The 12,461-nt window shown below is 39.0% G+C and overlaps 1 protein-coding gene across 1 annotated transcript in view; it reads right to left on the bottom strand.

The window, feature by feature from the left end:
• Window positions 1-10,648, bottom strand: part of CUNH10orf67 (chromosome unknown C10orf67 homolog) — a 118,424-nt gene extending 107,776 nt beyond the window's left edge. Inside the window, exons 1-3 of the mRNA XM_058572309.1 lie at window positions 10,599-10,648; window positions 8,845-8,965; window positions 7,027-7,170 (exon numbers count right to left, since the gene is read on the bottom strand). Of these exons, the coding sequence (XP_058428292.1) occupies window positions 7,027-7,170; window positions 8,845-8,965; window positions 10,599-10,648 (315 nt within the window). The remainder of the gene's footprint in view (window positions 1-7,026; window positions 7,171-8,844; window positions 8,966-10,598) is intronic.
• Window positions 10,649-12,461: the final 1,813 nt, after the last annotated feature.

Below are 12,461 nucleotides of genomic sequence, written 5' to 3'. Positions count from 1 at the left end.
CCTATTTACCTCTCTTATTGTTTCTTTTGCTGAGAAAAAACTTTTTAGTTTGAGTAAGTCCCATTTGTTGATTCTAGTTATTAACTTTTGTGCTATGGGTGTCCTATTGAGGAATTTGGAGCCCGACCCCACCGAATGTAGATCGTAGCCAACTTTTTCTTCTATCAGACGGCGCGTCTCTGATTTGATATCAAGCTCCTTGATCCATTTTGAATTCACTTTTGTGCATGGCGAGAGAAAGGGATTCAGTTTCATTTTGTTGCATATGGATTTCCAGTTTTCCCAGCACCATTTGTTGAAGATGCTATCCTTCCTCCATTGCATGCTTTTAGCCCCTTTATCAAATATAAGATAGTTGTAGTTTTGTGGATTGGTTTCTGTGTCCTCTATTCTGTACCATTGGTCCACCCGCCTGTTTTGGTACCAGTACCATGCTGTTTTTGTTACTATTGCTCTGTAGTATAGTTTGAAGTCTGGTATCGCTATACCGCCTGATTCACACTTCTTGCTTAGCATTGTTTTTGCTATTCTGGGTCTTTTATTTTTCCATATGAATTTCATGATTGCTTTCTCTATTTCTACAAGAAATGCCGTTGGGATTTTGATTGGCATTGCATTAAACCTATAGAGAACTTTTGGTAATATCGCCATTTTGATGATGTTAGTTCTGCCTATCCATGAACACGGTATATTTTTCCATCTTCTAAGATCTTCTTCTATTTCTCTCTTTAGGGTTCTGTAGTTTTCATTGTATAAGTCTTTCACCTCTTTTGTTAGGTTGATTCCCAAGTATTTTATTTTTTTTGAAGATATTTTGAATGGAGTGGTTGTCCTCACTTCCATTTCAGAGGATTTGTCGCTGATGTACAGGAATGCCTTTGATTTATGCGTGTTGATTTTAAATCCTGCCACTTTGCTGAATTCATTTATTAGCTCTAATAGTTTCTTTGTAGAGCCTTTTGGGTCTGCTAGGTATAGAATCATATCATCTGCAAATAGTGATAATTTAATTTCTTCTTTTCCTATTTTGATGCCTTTAATTTCTTTCGTCTGTCTAATTGCTCTGGCCAGTGTTTCGAGAACTATGTTGAACAGAAGTGGAGAGAGAGGGCATCCCTGTCTTGTTCCAGATTTTAGAGGGAATGCCTTCAGTTTTTCTCCATTCAGAATGATGCTAGCCTGAGGCTTAGCATAGATTGCTTTTACAATATTGAGGTATGTTCCTGTTATCCCTAGTTTTTCTAGAGTTTTGAACATAAAGCGATGCTGTACTTTGTCGAATGCTTTTTCCGCATCTATCGAGATGATCATATGGTTCTTATTTTTAAGTCTATTGATGTGGTGAATAACATTTATTGATTTCCGTATATTGAACCAGCCTTGCATCCCAGGGATGAATCCTACTTGATCATGGTGTACAATTTTTTTGATATGTTTTTGTATCCGATTCGCCAGAATTTTATTGAGGATTTTTGCATCTAGGTTCATTAGAGATATTGGTCTGTAGTTTTCTTTCTTTGAAGTGTCTTTGTCTGGTTTAGGTATCAGGGTGATGTTGGCCTCATAGAATGAATTTGGAAGTTCTCCCTCCTTTTCTATTTCCTGAAGTAGCTTGAAAAGTATTGGTATTAGTTCTTCTTTAAAGGTTTTGTAAAATTCTGCTGTATACCCATCGGGACCTGGGCTTTTCTTAGTTGGTAGTCTTTTTATGGTTTCTTCTATTTCCTCAATTGATATTGGTCTGTTTAGGTTTTCTATATCCTCCTGACTCAATCTGGGCAGATCATATGACTTAAGAAATTTATCTATGCCTTCACTATCTTCTAATTTATTGGAGTATAAGGATTCAAAATAGTTTTTGATTATCTTCTGTATTTCTGAAGTGTCTGTTGTGATATTGCCTTTTTCATCCCGTATGCTAGTAATTTGAGTTCTCTCTCTTCTTCTCTTCGCTAGCATCGCTAAGGGTCTGTCGATTTTGTTTATTTTTTCAAAGAACCAACTTTTAGTTTTGTCAATTTTTTCAATTGTTTCTTTTGTTTCGATTTCATTAATTTCAGCTCTGATTTTAATTATTTCTTGCCTTCTACTTCTTTTGCTGTTGTTTTGCTCTTCTTTTTCAAGGATTTTGAGATGAAGTATGAGATCATTTATTTGTTGGTTTTTTCTTTTTTTAAGGAATGAACTCCAAGCAATGAATTTTCCTCTTAGAACTGCTTTCAATGTGTCCCATAGATTCCGATATGTTGTGTCTGTGTTTTCATTTATCTCTAAGAATTTTTTAATTTCCTCCTTGATGTCTTCTATAACCCATTGATCATTCAGCAACCTATTGTTCATTCTCCAAGTGATGTATGCTTTTTCCTTCCTTCTTTTATCGTTGATTTTCAGTTTCATTCCATTATGATCAGATAGGATGCATGGTATTATCTCTACTCCTTTATATTGTCTAAGAGTTGCCCTGTGACATAATATATGATCTATTTTTGAGAAGGATCCATGTGCTGCTGAGAAAAAAGTGTAACTGCTTGATGTTGGGTGGTATACTCTATATATGTCAATTAGGTCTAGGTTATTAATAGTGTTATTGAGTTCTATAGTTTCCTTATTCAACTTTTGTTTGGAAGATCTGTCCAGTGGCGAGAGAGGTGTATTGAAGTCTCCCATGATTATGGTGTGGTGGTCTATTAGACTCTTGAACTTGAGAAGAGTTTGTTTGACGAACATAGCTGCACCATTGTTTGGGGCATAAATATTTATGATTGTTATGTCTTGTTGGTGTATGGTTCCCTTAAGCAGTATGTAGTGTCCCTCTTTATCCCTTTTGATTAACTTGGGCTTGAAATCTATTTTATTTGATATGAGTATGGACACTCCTGCTTGTTTCCGAAGTCCATATGAGTGATATGATTTTTCCCAACCTTTCACCTTCAGCCTATGTATGTCTTTTCCTATCAAATGCGTCTCCTGTAGGCAGCATATTGATGGGTCTTGTTTTGTGATCCATTCTACTAGCCTGTGTCTCTTAATTGGTGAGTTTAAGCCATTAACATTTATGGTTATTATTGAGATATGGGTTGTTCTTCCAGCCATATTTGTTTATTTCTGTTACTAAACATTGTTTGTTTTCCTCTTTGATTATTTCCCCCCCCCTTTACTGTCCTACCTCCCACTGTTGGTTTTCATTGTTATTTTCCATTTCCTCTTCCTGTAATGCTTTGGCGAGGATGTTTTGAAGAGATGGTTTTCTAGCTGCGAATTCTTTAAACTTTTGTTTATCGTGGAAGGTTTTAATTTCATCTTCCATCCTGAAGCTTAATTTCGCTGGATACACAATTCTTGGTTGGAACCCATTTTCTTTCAGTGTTTGAAATATGTTATTCCAGGATCTTCTAGCTTTCAGAGTCTGTGTTGAAAGATCAGCTGTTATCCTGATTGGCTTACCCCTAAATGTAATCTGCTTCCTTTCTCTTGTAGCTTTTAAAATTCTCTCCTTATTCTGTATGTTGGGCATCTTCATTATAATGTGTCTAGGTGTGGATCTCTTATGATTTTGCACATTCAGCGTCCTGTAGGCTTCTAGGATTTGGGATTCTGTCTCATTCTTCAAGTCTGGGAAGTTTTCTTGTATTATTTCATTGAATAGACTGCTCATTCCTTTGGTTTGGAGCTCTGTACCTTCCTGTATCCCAATGACTCTTAAGTTTGGTCTCTTAATGTTATCCCATATTTCTTGGATGTTCTGCTCATGGTTTCTTAACAGTCTTGCTGAGCTATCTATGTTCTTTTCCAGTTGAAATACTTTGTCTTCATTGTCTGATGTTCTATCTTCTAAGTGTTCTACTCTGCTGGTAGTATTCTCCATTGAGTTTTTAAGTTGGTTTATTGCTTCCTGCATTTCTAGGATTTCTGATTGCTTGTTTTTTATAACCTCTATCTCCCTGTATAGTTGATCCTTTGCTTCCTGGATTTGTTTGCGTAATTCGTTGTCGAAGTGATCTTTCATTGTCTGATTTTGCTGTTTAATGTCTTCCTTGATACTCCAGATCATCTGAAGCATGTATATCCTGAATTCTTTATCTGACATTCCGTCTGCTGCAGCTGTTACCTCTTCTAAAGTTGCGTTGACCTGCATTGCTTGTGGTCCTTTCTTTCCTTGTCTTTTCATACTGTTTGCGTATCTTTCCTGCAGGTGCGGGCGGCGGCTCTGCTCTCTCCTTATTCCAATTGGGGTGTCGTGGCTACCACGCCAGCAGGTCACTGGGCCTGTTCTGGGAGCTGGTGGTGGCTCTGTTCTGGCCCTACTCCAATTGGGGTGACGAGTGTACCACGCCGGCAGGCCACCCGGCCTGATCCGCCGGTCGGCTGCAGGTTTGCCTACCCTGCAGGCGCGGGCGGCAGCTCTACTCTGCCCCTACTCCAAATGGGGTGACGTGTCTGTCGTACCGGCAGGCCACTGGGCCTGTCCCGCTGGTCGGTCGCAGATCTGCCCACCTTTCGGGCACGGGTGGAGGCTCTGCTCTGCCCCTACTCCAATTGGGGTGTCGTGACTACCCCGCCTGCAGGACGCTGGGCCTGTTCCTGGCAAGGGAGGCGACTCTGCTCTGCCCCTACTCCAATTAGGGTGGTGTTTGTACCACGCCGGCAGGCTCCTGGGCCTGATCCGCCGGTCTGTTGTAGGTCTGCCTACCTTGAAGGCGCGGGCGGCGGATCTGCCCTGCCCCTCCTACCACGCCTGCGGACCCCTGGGCCTGATCTGCAGGTTGATCACTGGTCTGCTCACCCTGCGGGCACGGGTGGCGGTTCCGCTCCGCCCCCCACTCCAATTGGGGTCACGTGACCACCACACCGGCAGGGCCTGATCCGGGCGTGGGAGAAGGATCTGCTCTGCCCCTACTCGAGTTGGGGTGACGTGTGTACCACACTGGCAGGCCACTGGGCCTGACCCGCCAGGCTGTCACAGGTCTGTTTACCTTGCAAGCGCGAAGGGCGGCTCTGCCCTGCCCCTCCTACCACGCCCATGTACTACTGGGTCGTGGGTCTGCCCACCTGGCGGGTGTGGGTGGCGGCTCCGCTCCGCCCCCTCTCCAATTGGGGTCACGCGGTCACCACGCTGGCGAGCCGCTGGGCCTGCTCCGGGGGCTGGCGGCGGCCCGGCTCCTTCCCTCTGGCTCGAGGACAAATTGAGGAGACTCGGGTGACTGAGCCTCACCCCCCTTACCAGGAGACCAACTGCTTATGTCACCGCTGGTATTGATGAAGATCTCTCCTCCACCGCTTTCTGCTGACATCAGATCTCTGCCATGTTGGTATCCTATGCGAATGGCAGCATTTCGTTCCCCTTGCCGGGCAACCCAAGGAACGGGTGAGTCCTGACCGGCCCTCAGCAGGACCCGGACCAAGACGCAGTTTCCGCGGGCTCCTATCCCCGGTCCAGGGAAGTTCCAGGAGCCGCTCCATGCTCGGTGTAAGCTCCTATAAGTGTAAGCTCCAAGAAGCAGCCCCCGCGGGCTCAGTTCCGGGAGCCGGAATTCGGCTGCTTAGTGCTTGGTGTATGCTCTGATAGTAGCAGGGTCCAAGAAGCAGCCTCCGCAGGCTCTGCAGCAAGGGGGCCCCGATGGTGTTTATTTGCAGCAAAGCCTGAAGGACCAGGAAAGCTCCACAGAGCCAGACTGAGCCATAAGACAGAAGTGGCAGGCACCGGAGGATGGGAGGCCCATTAGGGATGAGTGGACTGGAGACTGGACAAGAGAAACTCTTGTATCTTCTTCTGACCTTATACTTTTTGATGGGTTTTGTTCATGAAGACTGATTGGCTAACCCCAAACAAATCAGAGTCATTTTCTGATTGAGCAAATAATTTGATAAAAATCAGACAGTAATTCAAAAAAACCAAAGGCTAAATGTTCTCTCTGATAAGTGGATGCTGATTTCTAATGGGGGCCAGGCGGTGGGGGGGTGCATTGGGAATGGAGAAACTTTGATTGGGCAAAGGGGAGGGAAAGATGGGGAGGGGGCATGGGGGCAGGAAAGATGGTGGAATGAGATGGACATCATTACCCTAGTATCATCATTACCATAGGTGCATGTATGACTGCACATATGGTGTGACACTACATTGTATACAACCAGAGAAATGAAGGGTTGTGCTCCATTTGTATACAATGAATTGAAATGCATTCTGCTATTATGTATAACTAATTAGGACAAATTAAAAAATGGTACAGTAAATTTTGTAAAAATGCTCTTGATTTTGACATCAGTTCTGATTCCAGAATGGAGTATAAACAACAAATAGGATTTAGAGTCAGAAAGGACAGAATTTCAATATTGGGCCCCTAACCATCTGTTGGGCCTTATACAAGTTATCTAACCTTGGCAAGCTCAGTCTTAATGAGTAACTGAAGTACAACAGGACTTCCACTTTAGGATTTTGAGAGACTTAAAGGGTAAATGCAATTAAAAGGCTTAGCATAGTATTTAATATAGTATGGTCAACAAAATATGAGTTTTCTTGTTAGCACAGAAATATTAGTGTTGTCTGTTCTTAATGACAGATAATTATGTTACCCTGACCAAAACTTTTATGAAATTCCTTGAAGCAGTCATTGTTATATCTTTGGCTAACAACAGGGCCATTAAAACACAAATAAGGTCACATAAAATTGTAACTCTGAACAAAAACTCCAGCGTCAAACTGCCTGGCCTGAAACCTGAAGCTCTGCTGTTTAATGGGTGACCTTGAACAAGTTAATTGACCTTTCTGTGCCAAAGTGTTCTTATCTGTAAGGGAGGAAAAGTAATCATACCTACTTTATAAGGTAAATGGGTTAGTGAGCTCATATACAACTTACTAAGGAAAGTTCCTAAAACACAGTGAAGCTCTTTGTACAATCTACTCTATGAGTTACAACCTATACGAATTAAGTGGTCCTCATAAATCACTAAATTCAAAACTGCAGAATACAGACATCTAAGAGCAAGATCAATCCCCATTTAAAACAGAGAAAACGAGAGAACATTTACCTGATGATAATGTTTTTCCATTTCAAGGATCCTGTCATGTAGAACTTTGAAGATACTGGAAGACTCCTCTTGAAGCCGGTCCTCAAATTTCAATTGAAGAAATTGTTTGACGAACCTATAATCCTGCTCAAGGGATGAAACAATCTTAAAAAAAAATTAAAGCATTCATTATTGTAGAGAATAAGGCTCTCCGTGTAAATATTCCTGCACATTCCCTGGTTCTAGGCTTATAATCGGGTACCTGGTCAGGGGCCTGTGATGCCTTTTAAGATTATTTCTCACAGATGGTGAATTACAATAATTCTATCTCTTGGTGGCTAGGGTTCCAAAATGACTCTCTCTGCCAAATGAAGATAGTTAATTCATGTTGGCGTTTAATCCCCATTGTGAGAAATTAAGGTGGGACAAACAATTTGTGATTAGGATTACCTAAAGCCATCAGAAAGGGGGAGGTAGGGAGGTGGAGAGAGGGGATGTAAGGAAGGATATGGGAAAAGGAGATTAGAGGGAAGGGAGCAAGACATGGCAGTGAGATCACGTGAACTGTGTCTTAAAGGAGGTACCCAAAAGCTGCCAGACACCATTTCCATTTAAATCCTACTGACCACAATTTAGTCATTTGGACACACCTAATTTACAAAGAGAATAAAGTTAAAATCTTTTCTGAAAGTTGTCTTTATAAAAGAAGACAATAAAATTGCAAGTATATAGGGAAGAGACATCCTCAAAAGCTACTAGTGGGAGTATAAATTGGTATAATCTTTATGCAGGGCAATTTGGCAATATCCTTCAAAATGACTAATGCATACACCCTCTGACTCAGAAATTCCACTTTTAAGAATTTACACCACAGATTTACTGACACACAAGTATGCACAGGATTATTCATCACAGTAAAAGATTAGAAACTACCAGAAAGAGTGTCTATCAATAGAGGAATAGCTAAATAGATGATGTATACTTTGTAACATGATGTACTTGTAAAGCAAATAAGGAAACTATATGCCAATATGGAATGATTTCCAATTATATTAAATGAAAAATAAAAATAAGGTTTATGAGAGTATTTACAGAATTATGCTACCTCATGTGATAGTTTTATTGATTAGGATCTTTAATAACAACTCTTAAAATCTGATGTGTATGAAATTCTCCATCCTTTTTCAATCAAAAAAGATTCAAAAATATGATTTTATAATTTTTGAAGGATCATAAACAGGAAATGTGCACAGATGTCAAAAAATAGAGAGTAACAAGTATTTCAATAAATAAGTTGGCATATATAAGCATGATGTAAATATAAATCATAGCTTGCATTAATAAATTTTTTGAACTTGGGAATAAACCCAGGGGCACTTAAACACTGAACCACATCCCCTGACCTTTTTAAAATTATTATTATTATTATTTTTGAGACAGAGTCTTGCTAAGTTGCTGAGGTTGGCTCTGAACTTGCAATCCTCCTGCCTTACCCTCCCAAGCCACTGGGATTACAGGCGTGAGCCATTGTACTTGGCTTGCATTAATAATTTTTAAAAATACAATGGTCATTCAGCTCAGTTTGCCAAAATGCTAATGATTTATTTGGGCAATACTGTGGAAAATTAATCAGATTATATTGCTGTATTCTGTGCATGTACAAAATTTAACAATGAATTCTACTATTACATATAATTATACCAATAAAAAGGATGCATGCTAGCAAAAAAAGATTATACTATCTAAGAAATTTTAATCATTTTGAGTCTCTCCATGAAAGATACATGAAGACAAATGCCTAAAATCATCTTTGAAGTTTCAAAATAAATCCAGATTTACCTTCACTAACTTTTTTGTACAGGAACTCAACTCCTTTAGTGGCAAAATTTCACTAGAATCTGTTTGAGTAGCGTGGTCTGTGGTGAAAAAGCCGACCTTCAAATCATCTGAAATGTTAAATCTGAAAAAAAAAAATTAAACGTGCTTTATGTCATGGATATTTCCTTTGAAATGTTTCTGCATTTATTTTGGGGGTAAATCATATTATATATCCTATGTGTTATTATTGCCTGTGCTACTCCTGGGAACAATTATAAATATATACACGGACATATTCCACAGAAAACCTTAAGATAATAGTTCTCAAAATGTGGTCTGTGGAACCTCTAGGGTTCTGGGGCACTATGAGGGAATCCATGAGATCAGAACTATTTTCATAATAATATTAAGACTGATTCTCTCATAAATGTTCAATGGAGTTTTCCAGTGGCTACAAATTACATAACAGTCTGACAGACAGAATACAGAAACAGCCATAATAATTCAGCCATTTTCTATTAAGCTAGGCAGGAGAAAGATATGCAAAAATATAAAACGGTGACACTTTTCTCATTGCAGTTTTTTTTTTGAAAAAATGGTTACTTTTTCTTTAAAATGTGTTATTGATATTAGCACATAGTTTATCATTATCTTAAGTGAACTAATATAAATATATATTTAATGTCTTTAAATTTTTTCTAATTTATTTTATTTATTCTAATTAGTTACATATGACAGCAGAATGCAATTCAATTCATATTACACAAATAGAGCACAATTTTTCATATCTCTGGTTGTATACAAAGTATATTCACACCAATTCGTGTCTTTGTACATGTACTTAGGATAATGATGTCCATCTCATTCCATTTCCTTTCCTACCCCCATAATCCCCCTTCTTCCTCCTCCCCTTTGTCCTATCTAAAGTTTGTCTATTCCTCCCATGCTCCCAACCCCCATCCCCAATATGAATCAGCATCCTTATATTAGAGAAGACATTCAGCATTTGGATTTTTAGGATTGGCTTACTTCACTTACCATTATATTCTCCAATCCCATCCATTTACCTCAAATACCATGATTTTATTCTCTTTTAATGTGGAGTAATATTCCAATGTGTATATATACCACAGTTTTGTTATCCATTCATCTACTGAAGGGTATCTAGGTTGGATCCACAGTTTAGCTGTTGTGAATTGTGCTGCTGCTATAAACATTGATGTGGCTGTGTCCCTGTAGTATGAGGTTTTTAAGTCCTTTGGGTATAAACTGAGGAGTGGGATAGCTGGGTCATCACATGCACATCAGATAGAGCACTAATCTCTAGGATATATAAAGAACTCAAAAATCTTAACACCAAAAAAACAAATAACCCAGTTAATAAATGGGCCAAGAAACTGAGCAGAAACTTCTCAGAAGATATACAATCAATCAATAAATGTATGAAAAAATACTCAACATCTCTAGCAATGAAAATGAAAATCAAAACTACTCTAAGATTTCATCTCACTCCAGTCAGAATGGCAGATATATTTGTATTAAGAATACAAATAACAATAAGTATTGGCGAGAATGTGGGGAAAGGGCACACTCTTATATTGCTGGTGGGATTGCAAATTGGTGCAACCAGTCTGGAAAGCAGTATGGAGATTTCTTCTTTTAAAATTTGAATATGGCAATTACCAGTAGATATGACCAACATAAACTAAATCTTTCAGTTTGACAGTAACTTTTAAGAATATTGAGGATCCCAAACCAAAAAGTTTGAGACCTACTTCTTTAAGATAATCTCCACACCATCATGTATTTGATTGTCAAACTCCATTGCTGAAAAATTGGAATCACCTAGGAACAAGTCCTTACAGCCCTCTAATGACAGGCATCTCAAACAGTAATATGAAGGTCAATTTTCTGGATGCACTCTCCCTGAAATTTGATTAAAGTTACTATAACACCATTTGTGTCTTAATACATGTACTTAGGGTAATGATGTCCATCTCATTCCACCATCTTTTTTACCCAGAGATAAGAAAAATTGTGCTCTATATGTGCAATATGAATTGTAATGCATTCTGCTGTCATATATAACAAATTAGAATAAAAAATTTAAAAACAAAATTTAGTACAACACTCTCTTTCTAAAATGTCAGCTACAATAAATAAATAAATAAATAAATAAATAAATAAATAAAATAAAACATGAAAGCCCAAATAGAATCATCAGCTCTAAAGACAGAGTATCTGTGCTTCTTTCCTCCCTCATCTAATGGCCAACTGGAGCAGCCTCTGATAAGGCCACCCTCTCTTTTTACTTGCTGATAGAACCTCAAATGTGACCACCCCCCATATAACTCAGGGGAGATCTACCATGTTCCCAGTGCCAAGAGTAACTCCTGTGGGGACTAAGCCCACCTTGGTAATCCCATTTTTTTTTTTTACAGTGAAAGGCCAGAACTGTGTGTAGAACATTAGGAATGGACTGCTGGGGGATTGGGAAGGTTTTTTAGATTCCTTTAGAGAAATCAACAGAGGAGAGCTTTCTTCTGTGACTCTAGACATGGCCAAGTGTAAAAGTAATACCAAGCAGTATGGAGATTCCTCAGAAAACTTGGAAAGGCACCACCATTTGACTCAGCTATCCCATTCCTTGGTTTATACCCAAAGGACTTAAAATCAGTATACTACAGTGATGCGGCCACAACAATTCACCATAGCTAAATTATGGAACCAACCTAGACGTCCTTCAACAAATGAATGGATAAAGAAAATGTGGTACATATACACAATGGAATATTACTCAGTATTAAAGAAAAATGAATTTATGGTATTTGCAGGTAAATGGATAGAACTAGAGAATATCATGCTAAGTGAAATAAGCCAATCCTAAAGAAACCAAAAGTCAAATGTTTTCTCTGATAAGAGGATGCTGATCCATGGGGTAGGGGGGTGGGGTAGGGAAGAATGAAGGAACTTTGCATTATGCAGAGGGGAGTGAGGAGAGGGAAAGGGCTGTGGGGATGCGAAGGACGATGCAATGACATTATTACCCTATATACATGTATGATTACATTACTGGTACAAGAGGAATGAGAAGTTGTTCTCTATTCATGTACAATGTGTCAAAATGCATTCTACTGTCATGTATACCTAATTAGAATGAATTTTAAAAATTAATTAATTGGAGTTGGGTTTGTGGCTCAGCAGGAGAGCACTTGCCTAGCACATGCAAGGTGCTGAGTTCAATCATCAGCATCACATAAAAATAAATAACTAAAATAAAGGTGTTGTGTCCAACTACAACTAAATAATAATAATAAATTAATTTTTAAAAGTAATGCCAAGAACTGTCAGAGCCATCCTGTGACCACAAAAGAGACACGCCAGAGAACAAATTCAATACCTAGACAATAAGCTTTCAAAAAAGATGAGAGATAAATTTGACTGATTACTTTTACTATTGACTCAACTAGTTCTGAAACCTGTCATGAATCTGGCCTTCTTATAATGTCATGTAATAAGTACATCGGCTGTAGGCAGTTATTGTCAACTGTAGCTGAAAGCATCCTAACTGATACTCTACCTATGTGACATTAGGAAAATTACTTCATCTTTCTGTGCCTTGGTTAAACAAGGTTATT

The sequence above is a fragment of the Marmota monax genome, unplaced genomic scaffold (assembly GCF_021218885.2).
Source record: "Marmota monax isolate L192 unplaced genomic scaffold, Marmota_monax_Labrador192_F-V1.1 WCK01_AAM20220418_F8-fsc00098, whole genome shotgun sequence".
NCBI classification, from domain to species: domain Eukaryota; kingdom Metazoa; phylum Chordata; class Mammalia; order Rodentia; family Sciuridae; genus Marmota; species Marmota monax.
Note: the sequence above shows the minus strand (reverse complement) of the source record. Positions and strands in the feature narration are given on the sequence as shown.